Source organism: Falco biarmicus, chromosome 6 (assembly GCF_023638135.1).
Source record: "Falco biarmicus isolate bFalBia1 chromosome 6, bFalBia1.pri, whole genome shotgun sequence".
Classification (NCBI taxonomy): Eukaryota; Metazoa; Chordata; class Aves; order Falconiformes; family Falconidae; genus Falco; species Falco biarmicus.
The window spans coordinates 61,126,412-61,151,483 of record NC_079293.1 but is presented as its reverse complement, the minus strand read 5'-3'; the positions used below and the strand labels follow the sequence as shown (position 1 = coordinate 61,151,483).

General features: G+C 41.4%; 2 protein-coding genes across 3 annotated transcripts in view; one reads left to right on the top strand and one right to left on the bottom strand.

The window, feature by feature from the left end:
- The window catches only part of MCM9 (minichromosome maintenance 9 homologous recombination repair factor), a 51,255-nt gene that overhangs the window by 6,295 nt on the left and 19,888 nt on the right, over positions 1-25,072 (bottom strand). For both annotated transcript variants that reach the window (XM_056343651.1, XM_056343650.1), the window contains 4 exons: positions 7,130-7,304; positions 5,064-5,266; positions 3,891-4,094; positions 2,351-2,433 (listed from right to left, as the gene is read on the bottom strand). In XM_056343651.1, coding sequence (XP_056199626.1) covers positions 2,351-2,433; positions 3,891-4,094; positions 5,064-5,266; positions 7,130-7,304 — 665 coding nt within the window. The remainder of the gene's footprint in view (positions 1-2,350; positions 2,434-3,890; positions 4,095-5,063; positions 5,267-7,129; positions 7,305-25,072) is intronic.
- On the top strand, positions 9,859-23,346 carry ASF1A (anti-silencing function 1A histone chaperone). Its single transcript, XM_056343652.1, has 4 exons — positions 9,859-10,324; positions 14,581-14,696; positions 20,450-20,626; positions 22,913-23,346. The coding sequence occupies exons 1-4, from the start codon at positions 10,216-10,218 to the stop codon at positions 23,123-23,125; spliced, it is 615 nt and encodes a 204-aa protein (XP_056199627.1). The 5' UTR covers positions 9,859-10,215; the 3' UTR covers positions 23,126-23,346.

Here is a 25,072-nt window from a genome sequence, read left to right as displayed (position 1 = left end):
AAATGAACACATTTGCCTACTTGCTTGTAAGTGAAGAGTGGAGCAAATATGATGAGCATACCAACTACTCCCAGGTAAGTCTTCTGCAGTCAAAATTCAGGCAAATTTCTCACTGACTTATTAAATAGATACTCATTATGCAAACTGCTGCCCTTGAAGGCAGGTCTGTTTATATATGAAAAAGTGACCATAGTTAAAACAATTCTTTTACATTTATTCATGCTGACGACGAAGTAGAGAGATATACAGATGATAATACACTTTCATTACTATTATATACATATATTCCACTTCTTGTCATTATGGAAAAAAGCTGACAATTTCAGATCTCTTATATCCAAAACCATACTGCTTTGAAATCACTGTCCCATCAAGTTCCCATATAGTTAATTACAGGTTTAATTACAGTTAATGAACATTTCTGTGATATATTCTGCTGTTTCAACTGGATATATTAGTACAGTTTCTTAATTTAACTTAGGTGCAGCACTGTCATTGAAAAGCTGAGCTTTTCAAAACAGTGCAAGATGAATTGCAGCAGACAGCGACATAATCTTTTGCTACTTAATAAGGTCAGGCCCTGTAGTATTTTTGAGACAAATTCCATTTGCAAGACTCTGCAGTAGATTATCCATGGCATAAACTGCAATTAGTCTATCAACCCTCACTGAAAGAACAAGGGACATCGCAAGTTCCCACCTGCCATATGTAACTTTGTGCATCTATATGGAAGAGCTATATCTCTGAAAAAGGACCATATCTACTCCTGCAAAGGTCTTTCAGGTCCACTGAGCTATCAGGTACTACATAAAATTGTTTTAAATTGAATAAAGTCACATCAGCCTATACAGAAACATAGGAAATGCCATTTTGGCTAAGACCAGTCATCTGTGCAGTACAGTACACCATCTCTGACTGAGTCAAAACCAAATAGTTCAGATGTGCTAAAACCCCCGGTGCATAAAACTTCATATAATCTGCTTATGATAATTTTTGCTATACTCCAAAGCATGAAGATTTATTTCCCTTCAAAGTGTTCTGTCTGATGTAATAGCATCCATATTATTTTCCACATTTCCATTTAAAAAAAGCTTCTATCAGATTCACATTCCTTTTATTAATTCTAAATGTGTTGTTTGTTCTTTACATTCAACACCCTAATAATGTTAACCCAAAATCTAGCCTTCCACATTTTTCAACGCCTTTTTATATAGAAACATTACACAAATACGTGTGCTAATGTGAATACACAATTTTCAGTGCAGCCAAAGCTTTGGAATGTTAAGGTTTATCAAAGTAAAATTAAGTCTTCTAAAAGCTCTGAGTTTTAGTATCACCACCAACGTATTTTAAACAGATCTAATGGCAAAATAAAAGTGTAGGTCTTGGCAACTGTTTGAAACCTGCTTCAAAAAAATGCTTTGGTTCTTTCATGCCTAGTTAATGAGTGACAAGTAGTATCATGGAAGAAACACCCATCAGAGACTACTAAACACAGCAATATGGAGACAGTATCTGCCTCAGGAGGTCTTTAAAATGTAGACTACCAAAAGTCAACAGTATGCCAAAACTTCACTTAGACTGCAATGTCTATAAAAACCCAGTACCAGGCCTTACCACTGATCCTGACTTTTCAGTATAATCTTGTAGAAGAATGGCTGCAGAACCATGGCCTTAGAATCTCTGAAGATCTGCACAATCCAGGCCTGGTATTAGAATAGGCCTGTAATCAGAATTGTACTGAAGTTGCTGTGCTGAAGTTAACAAGAAAGGTAGCCTTGAGCTATTCTTGAATCCTGAGACCAAGTAATTCTGTTGTGCCAACAGGCCGTGGCTGTAACAAGATACAGCTGCTGGGAAAGCAGGTGCAGGGCCAAGAAAGATAGGGACCGGTATGGGAAAGTAGGGAGTAACAAACTACAAGGCTGAAGCACAGCAACACAATTAGCTACATGGATAGAATGCTTATTTTAGTCATGATAATTAGGGGTGTGAGAACCGCGTGTGTTTAGAGACTACTAACCAATTATATTTCTGCTTTACGAATATGCATGTGTATTGGTTCTATATCAGTAGTGTTAGAAACTAATGAAGTTGAGCAAGATGCATAACTCATATTGAGCGTCTTCTTGACTCCGGCGAACCCTTCTTCCAACATAATCTCTGTTTAAGGATTTTAATAAATCAAGAAGGACAAAAAATGATTTATCAAGGTCTCTGATGACCTACTTTCCATGAGTCCATGAAACCTTCTCCAAAGAGATGAAAGGAGCTGACGTGTATCTACATGATAAACTGAATCCCTTAAATCGGGTATTGCAGCAATGGCAATGTCTGCAAGAAACCTTACCTGCATAGAAGATTCCATCACTGATACCACAGTTACAGCATCTTCCAAAGTCACAGTATCCCTAAACATCAGCCGGGCATGAGCTATCAAAAATAAATGAGTATTGAAAGCAAGCATTACCAAAGTCAAAAAGCACCTTTTTGTACTAGAAGGGACAGGACATTTCTTCAAATTTCTTCAGTTCTTCAAACAGTCATGTATGGGCCTAACTTAAAAATGAATATAATCCTTTTGATTTTAGTGTCAATTTCAACAGGAATTGGAAGACTTGGTTTTACTAGTAAAGAATGTAATATGACTTTCAGATTATAGTTACAGTGACAGTTCCAATGAGCAAAATGCTCAAGCTAAAAATTGTAAAGTGCTGGATATCACAACAAAGAGTGTGATAAGACACATCCCTATCTATATAGGTACATGTCATGACCATAAAGTAAAAAATTAAGCCTAACTTTCATCATAGGTCAGAAGAGATTTGATTTCCTCTAATTGGTCTGTGTCACAAATTCAGTATTATTTAGAACGCTTTTCTCTACAATAGCTTTATTTTTTCTTCTTCTCTTTTTTAAGACAGCAAAACAAAACTAATTTTGGAAATGGATATAATACAAATAATTTACTACATGAAGCTCTCCTCCTAACTGGCCATGGAAACACCCACAGTTCTTATTCAGCCAGAGAAAGGCAGGTTAATTAATATAATCTATACAGTACTTAGAAAGAACCAAATCCTACTAAAAGCCCCAGTCATGTGAACACATAAGAATGGAAGAAACTCTGAATGTGAAAATAACATGTGAATCCCTGAAAGTTAGGAACGTCTTTCACTTAAATAATTTTCCCCCCAAAATGGAGAACAAAATATAAACATCTCATGCAGGAAGCACTACATTGCTGACAGGCATATAAAAGCATATAGACCATTTACGATTGTTATACAAAAATACAGTCCATTCTTCTAAATTAATCCTGAAAATATTTGATATATTTTATAAAACAAAATCCTGTTAAGACAGAAACCTATTGCTTTATCTGTTTTTGTTCTTATAAATGAAGAACAAATGAAGAATGAATGCACTCAAGAGTTGGAAATGCTGAAGTCATATTGCAAAATACAGACTTGATTATTGATACTGAAGGAAAAAAAGATGTTTTTGATGTTATATTAATTTTAGGATAGAAGCAAATACTTGACCCAAATGAAGTAAAGTGAATCCTGAGACTGCTTTTCATGAAGATACATAACTTCTGAGATTTCTCTCTCAAGTGTGACTTCTTCCAGTGTTGTTTTTTTTATTATGGGTGTGAGAATGGCAAAATTAAAACTGATTTTGATACTCTAAGTGTAAGATCCTTTCCCACATTCAAAATCTCGAACCCCAAGTCTCTTAGATTAAAAAGATGAAACAATACAAGAATCACCTATCCCTACCTCTATGGAGAAGCTGCTACTCTGCTTACTGGCTATAATTATACTCCTGATCTATTCATTTTATAAAGGTTAATTGTTAGACTAAAAATAAAATTGCCACAGCCTTACCTTCTGCAAGGCGTATCAAACTCTCTAATAAGCGAATGGTAGTTCGGGCAGCGTTTCTGCAGTCACTCTGACGCTGCATTTGATAGTAGCGTACAAGGATCAGGTTGCTCTCATCAGACAATTTTGGCTGTATGCTTTTTATAAGGCAGAAGTAGGTTTTCATCTTTTCCATGCTCCACAGCTTTTCTGATTTGCTTGGGCAACCTGTGTTACAACTGTCTAGTCAGTAATTCTATAACAACAGACATCAAGTTTTTCTTAAGGATTCCTCTTAAATAGACTATAAAAGACACACTACTTTATTTTTGCGGCATACTGGGTTGTCTGTATACTAGTCCTCAAGGACTTGGTCAAATTTCAGTGTGGAATTTTACACATCATCCAGTGCCTCCCCTATCAAAATCCACAGTAAAGCCTCCAGTAATTGGAACAGAACTGCTGTCAGACTCACTGCCCACCAGATGGTACAGTCAGTGCTATGTGCTCTAGTATTCATTAAAATGTAAAATGCTACTTGAATATAGGTACTCTCTCTGGCAGTTTACCTACTTTGTAGGAGCCAAAAGCTATCTGCCATATTCTGAACATCCTTTGCAGGGAAACATTTTGGGAAGGGAAGGAAGCTTGCTGAAGAAGCTTCCTCTAACCACTTCTTCCCTAATGAGGATCAAAGTCATGTTCCTGAAGTGGATGGAGAAGGGGCTGGCTAAAATCAAATCACACTGCCTCCCCTAATTCCAGAGCATAGCTCCACATAGGGAACACTACCGTCAATTCTTTGAGCCCTGCAGCACATGCAGCTCAGGTTTGGTCTGACTGAATTAAGTTTCCCGTTAACAGCATGTACAGCTGCATGGTGTGTAGGAACTGCATATCAAGCAATGCAAAGGTGCAATATAGAAACTATCCATTTACTGAGTGGTCTGGGCCAAAATCTCTTGTAAATGATCATAGAATAAAAGTACAGTGTTCTCAGCTCACCCCTGTTAATTAATTAGCGTCCTCTATCTTACTCCTGCTTGAAAAATAACCATACCGCAGGAAACTACCATAGGAAAAATGTCAACACTAATTAATATGAGCGACTCAAGACTCAAACTAAACTGAAAGGTGAGGAAATTAAACCCTAGCAAACAAACAAAACACCTCATAATACAAAAAGACTACTCTTACCTTTATTCTGCAAGATGAAGGATGAAATGATGCGGTCCCATTCCTCATTCTTTGTATCTAACAATACTAAGACCATGTCAAATCTGCTCAATAGGGGACTGCCAAGAGCTATGTTGACAGAGACAGACTCCTTTGGGTCATAATGGCCTTTTGGGTTTGTTGCTGCCAGGATAGTTGTCCTTGTATTAAGCTTGCACACCAAACTAGAGAAAAGTATGGTGAACGTTATGGTTGAATTAAACTGGGTGGGGGAAATCATTCCAAAGTGTTAAAAATTATGACATCTTTATGTTATAAAGAGCACATCTTACCTTGAAAGATCATAAGAGCTAAATAACATATGCACAATTATTATATTAGTATCGATTATATATACAGCATTTCTCAGTCAGAGAACAGCAAATACACAGAAAGACAGTGATCAGCATACCAGAAGTAACTAAGCAATATTGCTATGAGTGACCTTGATGTTACAGCTAGGTCCTTAAGTGGCGAACACCAACATAATTTTTCAGAAACAAATATTATTTTTCTGATGTATACAGTATAGAAACACTTTTTTTATGCTGGAAGTAATATTTTAGCTTAATTCACATTTTAAGAAAGCAAAATAAAATGTAATACAAACCTATGGTTTATTCCTGTAAGTAAACATGTTATTAATATGAACCCAACCAACCAATGACAGCAGCCATATCAACTGTTTCTCCAGGGAAATAGCCATTTTCCTCTCTTAACCATGCTATCCTGGCATGTGTTTGTAGATGTGGGGAGAGATTATTTTTATTCTAGTAGTCCAAATGTAATCTTTTTAGTTAAGGCAGCAGAACAAGTATTCTAACTTTGGTTTGTCACTGAGCTATTTCTAGTCAGCTCCTGAGTAACTGCTGCCTCGTGTCCAAAGTTCTGTAACTGCGAGGAAGGCCCACAGATTTTCTATTAGCTTATACCAATGGGAAAAAAAACCAACCTACCTCCCTTGCACCAAAATAAGATCTTAAATTAATAAAGTGCTTAACTTATCTGTGCTAAGTTACTACTTAAAAAATCCTCACTGTATGTAGTCCTTAAAAGTGACCAACTGAGGCTGTATGTGCAAGTTAGCAAACTGTGTTTTGGGGTCTACAAAATCCAACCAACTGCAACAAGGAACCCAGCTAAAATACACTGCTGTCTTACTACCTAGACAGGACCATGTTGATTCCAAATATTTGTCCCCAGCTGCATTACTGGCAAAGGCTAGTGATCATCCAGGCGAGGGCGACACTACCTGTCCACTGTCTGCCAAGAAGGGCAGAGAGCTTCAGTGGAGATGCTCACAATAAAGAACAAAAGAACGGACATGATCAGTCAAGAGGAGCCAAGATGTGATTGGAGCAGGAACTGAGTTGTCTGCAACAAGAAGGAATATGGAAAGGGAGATGCTTTTTGAGATTTCAGCAATACCAGTCAAGAAATTATTTAGGCCTGGACAAGAGCTGCATATGAGTGACAGAACGAGATACGAGCTCAAAGATCAAAGTGGTAGGGGGTGGAAATAGCAGATCTGAACACACTCTACTTTGAAAAAGAAAGCAAGGAGCTTAAAGTAAGCAGGAGTTATATTTAGCCATGCCCAACATACAAAATTCAGCAGCCTGGAAATCTCTTGGTATTTTGTTACTATGCAGTATTACTGGATTTTAGAAAAGGAAGTCCTGCTTTCTGAGTTCCAATAAAAAATTCACAAAATTCCCTATTTCACGTATGATTATTATGACCACTCACCGCAAAGGACATGAAAAAGAACACCAAGGTTTTGTAGGAAAGTGCCCTGGTACAGTGTTAGACTGAAAATCCAACAGTGAAAAAGGTATGTATTTATTCTCATCGCTTTGCAACCTCTGGTCCAGTGCACTGCCCTTTGAAATGTTGACTCATCTAGTTTAAGAATACATCTGAGAAAAAAACTATTAAGTACATCCAAGAAAACAGATATATTTAATCAGCACGACAAACCTTCCAACTTCTAAGTACAAGGGAAACAGCTTAAATATTTTTATCACATATGTTAACATGCTACTTACCCTGCCTTTGCAACACTAATAGTTTGTTGCTCCATCGCTTCATGGATACTGGTTCTGTCATGTTCTTTGATACTATTGAACTCGTCAATGCAACAAAGGCCTCCATCTGCAAGCACCAGTGCTCCAGCTTCCAAGTTCCACTCCCCCAAGTCCTTCACAGCAGTCACTGTCAGACCTGAAGAATCAATTACTTCAGTCAGTCTTTTCCTTAAAATGCCCGAGTGCACTTGAGCGAAAGAAAGGGACCCAGTGCACTGGCTTGTGCCATGGACAGAAGGCAAACCAGCAGGTTAGCTCCACCACGTACCTCTACCATGTAACTCACTTTACACCAACTGCTAAGAAGTCCCACTAGTGTTCAGCAGGTTAGCCTAGATCTGTGAGGCAGATTCTGTTAAGCTTCCCATGTTTGATAGTGACTTGTTTTAGGACTTCATTAACTTAACGAAAGAGATTAGGGTAGGAAGACTAAACCCACCAGATCAAATTGAAGATTAGGGCAAATGCAAAGGTCACAAAATTATGGAATGGACCCATACAGCTCCTTCTCCCCATCAAGTACTAAAACAGACAAGAATTTTGGAGATGGAAAGCAGTTTGGAAAAAAAATATTATTTCAAATGTCTTTTAATTCCTGGCCCCAGGAAGTGGAGACAAATTCTCGCCTTAAACTAAGGCAATCAAATTTCTTTATAAGATTTTGAGTCGCTCTAAGCATTAAGTAAAAATTGAAATCAAAAGATGCCCAAGGACAAAATGGGGGATGGGGGGGGGTGGGTGGGGTGGGAAACCTCCCAGTAAATCTACACATGATACAACACCAGGAACATGGCAGGTCAAAAACTGCACAACTGTGAAAATGGTCACTCATTATCAGGTATATGCAGCTCCTTTCAAACCTTCTATTCCCTATTCCCTATTCCCCATTCCCCAGATTCTACTCTATCTTTAGTTATCCTTTTTCACTCCAGTGTTCAGCTCAAAATATCCTAGTGGTTGACAAGCTGCAACCAGTGTAAAATCTCCTGGAGTGCTATGGCAAAACCTGCCCAAGAATCCTACCTCCTGCCTAACTTCCCTTGGTTCAGGGAGGAGAGGCTGCAAAGGCCCTCTCATCGCTGTGCAGCTCACCACAGCAGCCATTTGTTTGCAAACGGCCAGCATAAACTTATCAGAAATGTATGTTTACTGATAATATAACGTGTACTTTAGCCTGTTGTGAAGAACCTCCTCCACTATGTCCAATGTTGCTTGGTTTCCTGGACTCCACACTGAACAACTTGAGCAGTCAATCATATCGCAGAATTATAAAAATGCAAAATAACCTCTAGCCTTCTGTCAGATGTGGAGAATGTTATTAAAAAAGCAACAGATCAGGCAAGTATCAGATGATGACACTTCTTTGTAAATACAAACTAAGCATCATTTTTCCCAATCTTGCATGGCCCTGGAATTTTACTGAAGGCTGAGGCCTCTGTGCCTCAGGGCTGTGCTCTGGCTTGCTGCAGACCTGGCAGCACTCTGCTCCTGCCAGCAGGGCTCAGCCTTCCCATGCAGGTGGAAAGATGGCTCCTACACGCCCTCCTGCTGCACATACTCCACTGCAGTCAAGGGCTCCCTGCAGAGAGTACTAGAGCCTGGCTATGTATTTATTTCCACACAGAATCTTCCTTCGTGCTGAGGGTACACAACTCTCACTCCCTGAGCCCCGAGCACTTTCTCATCTCCCCCTTTCAACCCCCAGAAGCGTGAGGTATGTGACAGTGCTGCAGCGCGATGTCACTCCTCCCTATCCCTTGCATGTCGCAGCCACAAGATGGCCTCCCCTACGGCCTCCTGCTGCCGCACAAGATGGCTTCCTCCATGGGCCTCTTGTTGCCAGCACATGATGGTCTTCTCACGGTGCTTCCTGCTGCACAGGGATACATGCTGTTTCACCTATTATTCTGTTACCTAAGCCCATCTTTACAAACACAGGAACGGGATCACTTCTCCACAGGATGGCTGTGTGGAGGACATGCTCCGCTCACTACACAGCCCTCCTGCGAGCGCCCTGCCCCGCGGCAGTGAGGCGGATTCATAGCAGAACTCAGGCCGGTGCAGACAGCCCGTCTGCACCCGGGGTGCCCAGCACCCCCCCAGCAAACCGCCCGCTATTCCGGGAGCACCCCAGCCAGCGAAGTGCCCTTATACCGCCTCCTGGCATGCCGCCTTCGGCCACGAGGCCAGTGCCACAGTGCTGACCCGACAGTGCAGCTCTCCCCTCGGGGGTCACGCTCTTGGGAGTTGAACACCCCCATGCAGCCCCACAGCCCCAAGCCGGGGTGGCCCTGAAAACCCAGATCTTTTTTTTAAATGCTTCCAAAAAAAAATTAAAGGGACCCAAACCCCTTCTGTTCTGTGCAAAGAGAAAACAGAAACCCCCATCTACACCCCAGGCCTGACCCAGGCTTCAGCAAGACCCCATCGCCACCCAGCCCCAGCAAAATCTGTGCAACGCATCGCACCTGCCACCTCTGGGCACAGAAAAAAAGTGAAAAAAAGAAAAAGCCTAAAAAAAAAAAAGCCGAAGCACCCACAGCCCTACGTCACATGGCAGAACCCCAGGGGCTCGGAGGGCTGAGGCGAGCCGCGGCCTCGGTTGCGCTCCCGCCCGCCCCGGCTCCGCCCGCGGGGCTCGGCCCCGCCCCCCCAGCTCGGCGCAGCCGTTGGGTGCCCGTTTCCGCCGCGCGGGGGCGCCGCAGCGAGGCGCGCGGGCTGAGCGGGAGCGGCGGAGCCCATCTTGCTGCCGCTCGGCGGCCGCGCTCGGGGAGGAGGGCCCTAACCCGGCGTGCGGCCAATCCGGGCGGGCGCTGACGGCGAGCAGGGCAGAATGGGCTGTAGTTTAGTGAAATAGGAAAGCTGCAAACAGTGTGGAGTGTTCCTGGTGTAAATAAAAGGGGAAAAAAAAAGTTTCTGCAAGTCGCAGCTCTGCAGCCTCGCTCAGACACTGGCACGGGGGTTTGTGCTTTGCAAAAAACCAACACACTGGACTTTATTGTGCTGCGTTAACACGCTCTTCCTATTGTTTGTGGTTTTTTCAAAATATGGCAAAGGTTCAGGTGAACAATGTAGTGGTGTTGGATAATCCTTCTCCTTTCTACAATCCTTTCCAATTCGAAATCACATTTGAGTGCATAGAGGACCTGTCTGAAGGTGAGTAGAATTTTTCCCGATACGGATTTTGTAACCCCGGGCTCTTAGTTTCAGGGGTTTTAAGGCTTAAACTTTGCACAGGCCTGCTCTTACAATTTAACAGTTTCTCCTTCACCGCATCGCCGTGCCGAGGCGAAGGGACGTGCTCGCCGGCGCCCGAGCCGCGGCGGAAAGCCGCTCTCGCCGAGCGCGGCGGGGAAAGTTGGCGGCGTTCGCCTGCCCTGGCCGCCGAGCCGGGGCCGCCTCTCCGCGCCGCGCCATCGGCGAGCCGAGCTTCAAGTTGCGAGGAACTTGTTTGAGTGGTGGTAGCCATGTTGCCAGCTTTGTGTGTGCGTGGGGGGGAGCGCGAGAGGGAGAGGGTTAACCGGGCTCGGCTGCCGCGCATCCCCGCGCCCGCGGCCAGAGGGGCTGTTGCGCGGCCGGCGTCCCTGCGCCCAGGCGGTACTCGCGGCGCGGAAAACGCTCCGCAGAGAGCGTTTCGTTTGCTTCGAGCTCAATTTTAATACTTAAGATTTTTTTTTTTTTTTTTTTTTTTTTTTTTTTTTTTTTACAAAAATCGCCGTGGGAGGCAGGGCCGGGTGGGCTCGCCCCCAGGGGCCGGTAGTCGGCTGCCGCGGCGCGGTGGGTGCGCGGGGCCAGCGGCACGGCTCGGTACACGGGCTACGGGAGCCCTGCCGGTGGGGGAGGGGGCCGGCCGCCAGCCACTATTTTTGGAAGTCACTCGAAAGTTACTGGCAGCCGCCAGAGCGGGGGGGGTGGCCCCGGCGGCGCCACCTTGCAGCCGCGCCGCGGGGACCCCCTTCCTGAGTTTGGGGCGCCGGCCATGCTCCCCGCCGAGGGGCGCGCCGCGCCGCCAGCGGGCTCGCGCCTTCCCCTCAGCCGGGCGGGCCGCGAACCGCCTTCGTCTCGGTGGCGCTCCGCAGCGCCGCCCGCCGGCAGGCCGCGCGCCGCTCTCCGCGGGAGTCGCCCCGAGAGGCTGCGCGTCGCCCCTCGGGCGGGAGTTTCGAACGCCGCGGCTCAGGGCGAGGAAGGCGGCGGCGGGCCGGGAAGGACGCGGGGCGCTCCTGCCCGTCGGCTGCGCGGGCGGCGCGAGTGAGGGCGGGGAGGAGGAGGAGGCCGCTCGGCGGGGGCTGCCCGTGAGCGGGAGGACAGCAGCCCGGCCCCGGCGGAGGCCGGCGCCGCCTGCTCGCCAGGTAGCCCCAGCGGCCCGAGGGGCCAGGGAAGGCAAAAGGAAAACCGGAGCTGGCGGGTGATAACGCCTGGCAGTTGCCGGTCGTTGCGGTTAAACTTGCCTCACCCTTCCTGCCTCGGTAGCAGTTTGCGTGTGCGTGCGGCGGCCTGGTGGCAGCGCGCTCGGCGCAGGGCTTGGCTTGCTCTGCCTCGCCGCCCCGGGGAGGGACGGGCGCCTGGCGGGAACGGAGAGGAAGTCTCGCCCGAGCCGGGAGGGTTCCCCTGCCCTTCTGCCACTGCCTCCTGCCCTTCTGCAACTGACCGGCGCGTAAGCTGGGGCCGCCACTAGCAGGGTGTGCTCGGTCCCCATCCCCAGGTTGCTGACTGGGTCTCTCCAGTCAGCCTGGCCTCATCTGAGATCCAGCATCAGACCCCTCGATGGCAACTGCCATCACAGGCAGCAGTGCCCGTCACAGGGGCTCGGCGCGACCTTACACCCTTCCTTCCGGTTGTGCACAGCTGCACATGATGTGCTCCTTACTCTATGGCTTTACATTAGAGTTAATCTCAGACAGTCGGCATGAGAAGAATTATAGATGGTCTAATACAAAAGTCTCAGTTCCCTTCCCCCACCTAAATGCAAGTTAGACTATAGGATAAAATAAAGTCAGGGTGAGCACTGCTGTCTTTCACATTTAAAACCAAGATTAAATATAGCCTTTGTATGCTTGACAAAAAAATTGTTGTCACTGCCTTAGCTTTCATGTGCTGATATGCCCGTTTACTGTGTTGTTTTCCCTTCAGCCAGTCCTGTGCACCGCTGACCTTAAATTTAAATTCATTAATACCAGCCCTTTTTCTAAAAAAAAAAAAAAAAAAAAAAAAAAAGTTGTTATTCCCTGTCAAGGTACTGTCCTGATTTCGGTTGCAATAGAGTTAATTTTCTTTTCAGTAGCTGGTACAATGCTGTGTTCTGGATTTAGTATGAGAAAAATGTTGATAACGCTGATGGTTTTTAGTTGTTGCTAAGTAGTATTTATAATAAGTCAAGGACTCTTTAGTTTCTCAGGCCCTGCCAGCAAGAAGGCTGAAGGGGCACAAGAAATTGGGAGGGGACACAGCCAGGACAGCTGACCCAAACTGGCCAAAGGGATACTCCATACCACAGAATGTCATACTCTGTATATAAACCGGGGGTGTTGGCTCAGGGGCTGGCTGGGTATGCATCAGTGGATCGTAAGCAATTGTACTGTGCATCACTTGCTTTTTTTTCCTTTTGGATTTTATTCCTCTCTCCCTCTCTCTCATTTTTTATTATTATTATTATATTTAATTTCAATTATTGTTTTTACCTCAACACACAAATTTTACCTTTTCCTGATTCTCCTCCCCATCCCGCTGTGAGCGGTGGGGAGCGAGCAAGCAGCTACATGGTATTTAGTTGCTGGCTGGGGTTAAACCACAACAGATAACTAAACAGCATTTGGATCAACCTATTAAATGTGTAATTTAAAAATTATTTTTAAGAAGTCTGTTTTTTAGTACTAAATACTACTGGTTTAGAATGAACTTTGTACTGTTCTCCTAGGGTAATGATACAGGATGGTGTGATAATCTTAAGCAGTTTAGCCTAAAAGTTCTCACTCTTTGTAAGTAGTAACTTACACTCAGGTGCTGACAAAAGAGGTCCTTAATTGTCCTGGATGAGTAGTGTGCAGTACTAGCAATAGCTAGTACTACATGCTTCAAAGGTAAATCAAACTGCTCATACAGTACCTGGCCAATTGTGCTGTGCTGTACAGAGTAGTAAAATTCTTTCCCAAGTCTTGTTAACTATGTTACTTACCACCCCGCACCCCCCCGAAAAAAACCCTGCACTGATGATAAACATGACAAGCAAGAAGCACTCATTAATGAAGGAGGGGCGTTAAAATCCTAAAGCAGTCAAGTTCTGTTAAAAGTGCTAAGTTTTTTCTATGATTGAGTTCTGTTTCTGCATTAAGAAATGATAATGTAGACCTTTGGATTCTACAGAGCATAAGTGATAAAGTAAATGTAATAGGGTACGGGTCTGTGCTTCTGCATGGACAATCAGAGCATTGTTCATAAGGAAAAAAATGAAATACATGGACGTTTTTAAGGTACTGTTTTGAAGCAACAGTTTCATTAAAAAAAGGAAAATGTTAGTCATAGTTTTTTCCAACTGTGATCTTTTTTATCTCTTGTTTAAAAAAACCGGTCTTTTAAGATTAGTTCCATGTGTGGATTTATGCATGTGTTTTTGAATCAAAGAGGGGAAAGCTGGTTCAGGAAGAGCTAGTGTATGCTAATTTGCAGTTTCAACTTTTGAACACCTGACAGAGAGGGTGAGTTAGAAAAAACTGAATTGTAAGAAATGTTTGCTTTGTTTACATTTTTTTTTCCTTGAGTTTCATTTCAGGATGTGGATAAAATCCAGGCACCAGTGTCTTTGAGAATATGATTTAATCATGCTCTCACAATTTTACGTACTTCTCAGGTTACACAAGTTACATGTGAAGGAATGCAGGCATACAGTGAGTGTGCCTGGTGCTTACACAATGGGTTTTCTTATTTGATTAACTACCTTCCATGGTCTGCATAATTTAAGCTGTTTGATGTATATGCAGAAGGTGGGGATTTCTTTTTGGGAGATGGGTCAGTATTCGCAGCATGCCATGCATTATGGGTATCCAGGCATCATCCCTGTGCTGCAGCCATTCTGATGGGCTTTAAGAAAATGCTGAACACAGTTCTCAACAAGTAAATGGACCCTGTCCTCTGGATAAAATGTGAAAACTAGTCTAACTGTGAAAATAGAGGGATTCCTGTGGTACTTACTGACTAGAGAGAGATGGTGCAATGGTCTGGTTCATGAGGACCGGGGCAGGCATGAGTGCTTTTCCCCAGTGAAGACAGGTCCTTGTTATATCTTAGGCCTGTTGCCAAAGAAGCAGTTTTAGGCAACGCAAAACTGTAGATAGGCAAGAGTGGAAGACCTTTAACTATAATGATAAATAATGTTTGGTTTTCTTTTTTTTATTATTATTATTTTCATTTTACTGTAGATTTGGAATGGAAGATAATTTATGTGGGTTCAGCTGAAAGTGAAGAGTATGATCAGGTGTTAGACTCTGTTTTAGTAGGACCAGTTCCTGCGGGCAGACACATGTTTGTATTTCAGGTAAGTTTGACTTTACTGTTCTTAAAAGGGTTGTGTTAATTTGTTTAAAGATGATTGTATCAGACTAAGAGGCACTTGAAAAATAATAGTAAGACAGAAAAGCGTTTCAGTCAGCTCTTCAGGTACGATACACCTTCCTTTAAAGTCTGTTCTTGAGCTGGTATTTCCTGCCTCTGATATTTCCATGGTAGTATTTTCACTTGTGGTATCAACAATTAGAGATAGCAATATAAGCATTGTTTCTGTAGCTACTGATAATTTTGACCAGTCAGGTTCATAAATATAGTTTAGATTACTTAGTAATCAAGAGTGCCAGTTACCTGGTTTACACTAGCATCGTCAGGTTTAACTCTGCTGCAGTGGGTGGCAGTTCCAGACAACCGGGAGCACTAGATTAATGTAGCCAACATCTTCAGAAGATGAGGCCAACAAATTCATTGTAAAACTGAGCCAGAACATTCAAGAGTTCATTTCTATTTGGCAGAATAAATGTTCAACCATGATGTTTGGCTAAGCATGCTAAATCACAACAAAATATAGCAATTTGTGCAGTAAGACATAATTCCAATGGTAGATAGTAGGCATTTGAGACACAAGTGTGTAGACCAAGACTATCCAACAAACTGCAGCATGCGACAATCCTATAAAATACTGCTGTTAAAACCAAAAGTTACTAAGAAGGAATGATGAAGGGAAGGAAAACTGGGAAAGAGCAGTGCCAAGATGACTTACTAGCCTATTCCATTTTCCATTTTAAGTCAGCACGAGGGGGAAAAAAAACCAACTAAAGCAGACTTGCCTACATTCTTAAGGAAGTTTATTTGGTTTGGGCTTTTTTTAAATTAGAGCTATGATTTAGCTCACTTTATTTATCAAATACTAGTATTTGTCTTGTAAACTGAGAGCAAAATCCATCAGCAGAAATATCAGATTGAAATTGGGTATGGTGTATGGTATAAGAACTGTGCTACTTTCCCAAATACTATAAATTCACTTAACTATTTAATGGCAAATGCATGCTGGAATATGAGCATAAAAAAAAAAAGTGCTAATAAATACGCTTTCTTATTTCTCATATTACTGTAACTCTTCTAAAATTGTTGTGAGGCATCTTGATTAATTATGTAAGTTCTAGGTGTTGTGAGGCTTCTTGATTAATTATGTAAGTTCCAGGAAACTTTTCTTATGGCACAGGTTAAAGAAATAGGATTAGGCTGGAGCTTACATCTATCAACCATATACGTGCAGATCAGTCCTGATACATTTGTTTGGTTTTGGAGCTGGTCTTAATTTTTCCACGCTAAAAGTACAATAGGTGTGAAACAAACGCATCATTTATTAACAGTTCTTCCATTATCAAGTTGTTATAGCTTATAGCATTAATTGCTCAGAAATAGGTGGTCCTCTGTTGCCTCAATGGAGCTACCTTGTAGCACTATATCCAGAGAGTCAGCTGGCATTTACATTTCTAATTTAAAAGGTACACTGTTCTAAAGTTAGGAAGATTAATTGTTGATGCTGATGGCAGGGAGCAGGAGGCAGGTGCCTAAAAAGGCCTGTTTTGGTTGCATGGTTAGGAAGGCCTTGAAAATTGAATTTATTGGTCCTGCAGTTTCTGTAGGACAGACTCATTTTATCCTGATTATAAATGAAACTACAGCTAAATTAGGAGTAAATATGTAGACATTTTGCTTAGATTGGAATAGATCCTGTAAGAGAGTCAGTACTCCTGTGTTATATTAAAGTATCCCTTTTATTTCTTGCCAAAGCACTGTTGGTCTAAGTATATTAGACTTAGTGTAAGTATATTGGTTTTCAGGTGAGGGTAGAATGTGGCTAGTGTGTACACAGGAGACTACCAAAACCCAAAGTGCTGCAATAAGCCTTTGCTGATGACTGAGACTGTTTTATTCACCAGACTGAAGCATCCTGGAGATGGAAAGAGCTAGCAAGGGAAGGCCAGAATGGCGCAAAGTAGAGAACTGCAAGAGGCATGTAATATAAAGAAAAGAGACTGTGATCATTAGGGACAGCATAAGTAAAGGATCTTTGCGGATGTAACATTTTCAGCTAGTAATATGCTGTAGGTTTTTCTGACTAGGAAAACGGCTGAAACAGCAAGTAAAATGGAGTACCACACAGATGAAATACCAAGGATGATAAAACTACTTTTGAAAAGCTGTGTATCAGGTTGAGAAGTCAACCTTATGTACAGAAAGATGGAAAACTATTGTGCTTTTTTCAGACTTACACAATAAGCTTTTTTGTCCCCATCCTTTTGGTTTGTTTTTTTTTAAACATTTAGAAAGGTTTCAGTATTAAAGACCCACAGCTTGGCCTGTTTGGTTCTAAATACCAAGATATAAGTAGTGAAACCTGATTCCTTCTCTCTATGCTCTTGGGAATTTGTAATTAATTCAGAGAAACTTCTTTTTGAGAATATAAGCACATAATAATGTACTGTTTTTAAGTGGAGATATGACCTTAGCTACGTACTCAGCAGTAATAGCTATGTGAATAAATGTATTGTAGAAAAACTCGATAATTCAAGACAACATACACATTGAATGATTTCATAAAATTCTTAAGTAAATTCTAGCATAAGAATGGCATATTAAGACAGTGATTTTTATGCAAAAGTGAATCTACTGCCTCTTTTTGCCTACCAAAATACCTGTTTGCAACTGCTAACTTACCACTCGATCATACTAAGCTCTTCTTTTTTCTTCCACTTGTGTATGATCATTTGTTTCCCCGGCAATTAAACAGTGTTCAGTGTCTTTTCCACTCAGCAAAATAATGCTTGAGAATTAAGTAGGATTAAACAAGACTATTTCCTTGGATTCATAACTGTATCATAGGATATTAAAGGACACAAAATGACAATGGGAGCATGGAAGAACTAAAATCCCACATTAGGGTGCAAGCTGAGTTTCATGGGGGTTAAATGGAACAGTGTCCTTTTGCAGTATATTGGTCTGTAACTGTCCACTGGGGGATTTGAAGTAATCAGATGGTCCTGGTCACTGTTAGAACAAGACAGTTTAGGAAGGAGGATCTGGGGAACTACAGGCCTGTCAGCCTGACCTCGGTGTTGGAGAAGGTAATGGAGCAGGTCATCCTGAGTGCTGTCACATGGCACATGCAGGACAACTGGGGGATCAGGCCCAGACAGCATGGGGTTATGAAAGGCAGGTCCTATTTGGGGAACCTGATCTTCTACAAGAAGATGATCCACCTAGTGGAAGTGGGAAAGTCTGTGCATATTGTCTACCCGGACCATAGTAAAAGCCTTTGACACAGTCTCCCACAGCATTCTCCCAGAGAAACTGGCTGCTCATGGCTTGGGTCAGTGCACTCTATGCTGGGTTAAAATCTGGCTGGATGGCCAAGCCCAAAGAGTGGTAATAAATGGAGTCACATCCAGCTGATGACTGGTCACAAGTGGTGTTCCCCAGGGCTCAGTATTGGAGCCAGTTCTATCTTTATCGATGATCTGGACGAGGGGATTGGGTGCACCCTCAGTAAGTTTGCAGATGACACCAAGCTGGGCAGCACTGTTTATCTGCTGGAGGGCAGGAAGGCTCTGCAGAGGGATCTGGACAGGCTGGACCCATGGGCCAAGGCCAGTTGTATGAGGTTCAACAGGGCTGAGTGCTGGGCCCTGCACCTGGGTCACAACAACCCCATGTAACACTACAGGCTTGGGGCAGAGTGGCTGGAAAGCTGCCCAGAAGAAAAGGACTGTTGGTCAACCGCTGGCTGAACGCGAGCCAGCAGTGTGCTGAGGTGGCCAAGAAGGTCAAGAGTATCCTGGTTTGTATCTGAAACGGTGTGGCCAGCAGGACTAGGGAAGTGATTGTCCCCCTGTACTGGGCACTGGTGAGGCTGCACCTTGAATACTGTGTTGGGTTTTGGTCCTTACACTGCAAGAAAGGCATTGAGGTGCTGGCGTGAGTCCAGAGAAGGGCAATTAAGTTGATGAAGGGTCTGGAGAACGAGTCTTCTGAGGATTGGCTGAAGAAACTGGGGTTGTTTATAAGGAACTGGAGAAGAGGAGACTCTGGGGAGACCTTGTTGCTCTCTACAACTACCTGAAAGCAGATTGTAGCAAGGTGGGTGTCAGTCTCTTCTCCCAAGTAACAAGTGATAGGACAGGAGGAGATGGCCTCAGGTTGCACCAGGGGAGGTTTAGATTGGATACTAGAAAAAAATTCTTCACCAAAAGGGCTGTCAAGCACTGGAACAGGCTGCCCAGGGAAGTGGTGAAGTCACCATCCCTGGAGGTATTTAAAAGAGGTGTAGATGTGGTGCTTAGGGACATGGTTTAGTGATGACTTGGCAGTCTTGGTTTGACAGTTGGACTTGATGATCTCAAAGGTCTTTTCCAATGAATTAAAGTAGTGATTTAATCTGTATTGGCAGTTCTTATAATTTTTTCAGGCTTGTACACTTGTCCTGTTCCTTGGCCATCTTTTCCATTTCCCTATGCATGTTGTAAAACCATTTGGTCATTTTCTGTTCCCTTTAAGGCTGGAGGAAGTTGTTCTATCCAGTTCCCTGGTTCCTACTTCTCCCCATGGTGTTATTTGCTCCTAAGAGGTCTGACTCATCTAATTCTTCTGCAAAGTGCCTACAGCTTCTTATAAAAAGCTAGACTAGTTTGAAGGCTTAGAATTGAAGTAGCAAAGAGCAGAAGTCAATGCTACATGACCACTAGCTCCCAAATTTCACAGCGCTGGAGCATATAAATACTACAGAAAAAGTAGGGTTGAGAGGGACAGCAGGAAATTAATCCCATTCATCCTGTGTCCTTAGGCAAGACTCATTATACCCAAACCATTCTAACATTGTTAATACCAACTTGTACTTGTAACACAGGTGTTCATTGCTGGCTTCAAGTCTTCATGTAAAATTGTAACTGAAGCAGTTTCATTTATGCTTAGATTGCTGTTACTTTAAATCCTACAGCAGAATGAGACCTCACATTTGGTCAAGAAATGTGTAGTTAGGAAGCATTTTAAGGAACTGACGTGAGCCATATTTTATGAGGCAGATTTTATTGATTATTAACTGCAGAGCCATGGTAAGTAAGGATGCTGAGGAAGACTGTGACAGTTGCCTATTAATTAGGATTTCATCTTGGCTGAAAATATGTCAGATGCCTTGAAGTGATGATGCATTTAGCTGCATATGTTTTTAACAAATGTAGACGTGTGGAAGGAAGGAGGAGAGAGAGAGTAGTTTATTCCTTTCTTAGAAATCTGTAGGACAGCTCAAACCTTACTGTAGCCTGTCCCTGCTCTTCTTGCTGAAGTATAAATTGCAGTCTGTATTTTTAAGGGTTTAGTCATGTTAAAAACACACATACAGACCAATTCAGCCTCAGAGGTACAAAAAAAATATCTCACACTACTAAATTACCGAGAATTGGAGGGATGCTAGTACACTTGCTTGAACAACAGTTCAGTTGATCATACATTTAAAAGCAGTTTTGGATCAGTGCTGTCTAATCGTCCATGAGAAATGTCAGTACACAATATTACTATAGTTTAAGTAATTCTGTCTGTGAAGACTAGTGCCCTAAATTCAAGGTTGATGTTTTTGTGAAAGCAGGTATATTTTCTAGTGAACTTGAACAATTTTAAATACAGTCATTATGCAGCTGCTAAGACATGCTACCTAAGATTCCCCTGCTAGATAGGCATGTGGTATCAATTTTGTTTTAATCCATCTTTCCCTGTCACATTTAGGCTGATGCACCTAACCCAGGGCTTATTCCAGATGCAGATGCAGTAGGTGTAACAGTTGTGCTAATTACATGCACCTATCGAGGTCAAGAATTTATTAGAGTCGGCTACTATGTAAACAATGAATATACTGAAACAGAACTGAGAGAGAATCCACCAGTAAAGCCAGATTTTTCTAAGGTAAGGCATGTTTTGTTCTAGCCATATATCAAAGGTGTGCTTATAGAAAGAGGTTTTTAAGAAACAAACCCCAAGTGACTCCATAAAATACATGGAACGAGGTATCAAATAATGGAAAAGACTTGGTGGGGGAGGGCGGGAGGGGGCAGCGACCATGACATGACACAAAGTACAAGCGCTGTGTAGTTGCTCTAAATCTGGAGAACACTGAGAAACCTACAAGTTTCTACCAGCTTGAAGCCTTGGCTGGACTTCATTATTATTTTACACCAATGTGTGAAATAAACTGTTTGTACCACTGTTGATAAAGAGGCTCTGTTCTTCAGAAAAACAGAATGGTTTTTCTAGGACAGTCAACCTGGAACTAAGTTTTAAGTATTAATTTAACACAGTTGTTGTTCAGCTGTTCTAGTGTTAGAGCTGCTGTTTCTGCAAAACAGTAACAAACTGAAGAACAGGTTACATATAAAATGAGAGAAGATGGGTAACTTGGTAAAAGCAGGTTGGATGATTATCAGATCAATGGACAACTTGACCAAGGAAGTATACATATTTTAAAAAAAAATCCTTCATGGTAAAAAAAAATAACCCAGGACTAGAATTGAAAGATGATGTGAAATAGAATTATTTGAAACCTAATACCTTGAGGAGAAGGATCAATTTAACATCAAAAACTAGTCAAAGTCCTGTGAAATACTTTTAACCAGGCAGACTCTCTACAAACCAACAAGATTCTATACAGCATCCAAGTTTGTTTTCATGTAAGATTTTGTGGGGTTGTTTTTTCTCGTTATGAAAGCTTAAGTACATGTGTACACACATTCTTAAGTTGTGTGATGGTAAGAGTTTTGTTACTTCTCAGGTTTGCATGAATTATATGACTGAATAGATGAAGATACAAATGAGATAATGCATGTACTGTAATGACTAGTACGGCGAGAATCCCCATAATCCCTGAAACTGATATTCAAATGTAACTAAACTGAGTTGGTATATAAATTGTGTTTATAAGGTTGCTGATGTTTTTCTATGTGTAACTTTATTTCCAGGGATCAGATGCTCAATATGTTCTCAAAATTTAAAATTATGGTTAATTTGGAGGATTCTTAAATTTATAATCTGTTTCTTTTTCCCCTTTCGTTTAAATTATATACTTATTTGTTATTTTGGGTGTGAATGCCGGAATGTTGACTTCCTTTAAGCACTTGGATTTAGAAATGCCTAGAACTACTTGTGTTAATTCTCAGCTTATATAAAAAGCTAGCTTTGCTTCTGTGAAAAAGAACAGCAAAAACTATCATGTACTTGTAAAAAAAGTCCTTGAGTGACTTTGGGATAGAATTTAGATGTACAAGTAGAAGGTTATTAAATTGATTAATTGACAGGTAATAGACCCTACTATGTTCAAAAAAAGAAATGGTCTTGTTAGTTTGCATAAGGGTATGGGAAATACTTGGTGAGAGTGCACTTCCTTGGAGAATAAAATCAGCATTACTAGCAAAGCAAACTTTTCCTGTGATTAGTCTTAACTTTCATGAGTGGCCAATGGTGATGTTACCATCCTCCAGTTAACAATATATTATCTTGAAAGTAGTGAAAGATAAAGTGAGAATGTTCTTTTTTTGCTGCATACATAAACAAATACAACATGTTTTCAATGGAAAATGAAGGCCAGCCACGTGAATAAAATCTATGACTAATGTCTAGGCATGTCCGCTGCCACAATATTAATAATCTTCCGACTCTACGTAATATTTTTACTTTAAATCTTTAGTAGGCAAATTAAAACTCAGTCTAAAGCATGGTAACTTAAATTAAGGATAGGTTGTACTCTTAAATGAGGACAGACGGTTGATGGAATTGTATCAATTACGGCAAACATTGTAAAGTTGATGCAAAATTTAATGAAGGTGGTTTTTTCTTTTAGCAAGATCTTAGTGGGGCTAGTCATTTGTTTTACTAAAAGCTGGCTAAAACATTAATCACTTGCACTTTACTTGCAGAGTTCTCTTACAGCCTTGAACTCACAGAACAGTTAAAAATATCTCAAAGCAGTTACTTTGCTGAGTAGGATATTAGAGTGAATGAATGAACGGTGTGTTTCTGTAAGCTTGTTTCTGGTTCATAGATAGTACCTATAGATTCATGTTTGTATGAATTACTTTCTAAATGAATTGTTATACACATACTAGGCTATGGGGAATAAAAGGAAAAAAAAATATATGCACACAAACTCCGGCTTGTGATGTACACACTACATGATCCATATATTTTCTTCTCTCCTAGCTTCAAAGGAATATTTTGGCATCTAATCCCAGAGTTACAAGATTCCACATTAATTGGGAGGACAACACTGAAAAACTGGAAGATGCAGAGAGCAGTAACCCAAATCTACAGTCACTGCTTTCTACAGATGCATTACCTTCAGCATCGAAGGGGTGGTCAACATCAGAAAATTCATTAAATGTTATGTTAGAATCTCACATGGACTGCATGTGACTGACCACCATCGTTTTGGTACTGTACATGTGTTAAACTGTAAAAACAAACAGAACTATTTCCCTCAAATTCCATAAGTACATAGTTGACAAGCAATGTGAAGAACTTGTTTTAAAACATCCTGTAGAAAGTTTATAAAAAAAGAAAACAAAACAAAAAAACCCAACAACAAACAGTATTTGAGCAAATTGTGGAATATAAATACAACTATTTTTAAGTAATTGCCTTTTTTCTCTAATGTGTTATTCTATGTGGTCTAAACCAAACCTGATTAAAGTTACATATTCTCTCCCCTCCCCCTTTACTTTGTAAGCACTATTAAAAGCTAAAAAACTGAAAGTTAAACATTCAGGCAAAATGAAGGAATAGTGCCATGTCTTCATCTTTGATATCCAGATTGCCAAATATAAAGTGCCCTTTAATAGCAGCTTAAGAACAAAACTGTCATTAGATGAAGTGCAAAGAAAAAAGTATCTCTAAAAAAAAAAAAAACGTTGAAAAATTCCTTCTTGCTGTGAAAGCAGACAGCACAGTATAATTTTAGGTGCAAGCTTCTTTTCCTTTCAAGGCACATACTTGTTACTTAAAGCATGCAATTTGAGATTTACCATCTGCTATGTTGGATTTTAGGCCTTTTTTTTTTTTTTTTTTTTTTTTTTTTAAACCTCCTGCTGCTGTTTAGTCACACTGTGGTTTGTTAAGGACAGTGGTTCAGGTGGATTTGGGCGGGTACCTCAGAAAAGAACTGTTGTTCAGCCACCCTGACAGCACACACAATTGGTTTGAAAGATTCAAGTAATTACTAGAAAGTGTAAGCATCAAAAGGAATAGCATGAGTACCCAAAAAGATGCTCTTCTGCAAGCTTATTAGATGTAACTGCTGGTTGGTCCATCTATTTTCAGGTCAGCTTTATTCTTCTAGTCTTATTAACTAGTAATGAGTTTACATGCTGTCTTTCAGATTTTTGAAACACCTGGAATGTAAAACTTCTGTTTTCTCTCTACCCTTTAAAGCAATCATATGCATTGGTATAAATCAAGATTTAAACTCTGTTGTGGCAGGCATGACATACTCAAGAATATACTGCCTGCCCTGAAGCTCTTGCACTGAGACATCCTTGTTACCTGGGGCACCCTTGAAGATAAAAAGAACTAAGTAGTAAATTGTAAAGACTTAAGACATTATTATGACACTAACAGTTCAGTTATTTCTTGCAGTCCTCATTAACCTTAAACATTTACTGTGACTGTATGTGTAAATCTGTCATGTCAGATTAAGGAATATAGTTCCGCTAGTTACTAGTAACTGCCCAAACTGTGAACCTTTGTAGGTTCCAGGCCCTTAGAAAAAGGTAGATTTCATGACTGACAGTATAGCTCTGAATAAAAATAGAATGCTTTCTCTTCTTTTTTTGACTTCCCTAACAGGGGTTAAGATATCCCAGGCAGTTAGCACTTCTGTCTTCCCACATCATTAGTAAAATTGTCTTCATTTCTAACGTATATTTTTTAAATAGGAAAGGAATGGCTTTATCTGAATGTACATCTGCACTTCTCTTTCTTGTATGGAAACTCAGCAGTACGTATGGTAGCTGAATGAATTGATGAAATTCATTAATATTTGGAACCCTAATTTTAATGTGTGCTTTTAAAAAGCTCTGTAATTGTTTAAAACTATGATTAGCAATTTAAAAATATTAACACTCTAATATCAGTATGACTTAACACAAAGAGCTGGTCCCCCAAACCAGCTTCACTTGAGGGCTGAAATTATGTGAACTTAAGAAAGATCTTTTGATTTTCAATTATATTGCAACTTTAAGGTCTAAGTGACATTTTGAGATTTTTCATGCACTTTATTGTTCTATTTATAAATCTATTTAAGATACCTCTTAAATGTAAGCATGTAATAACTTGGTCATCTGCTGAAAGATTGGCAGGCTAATG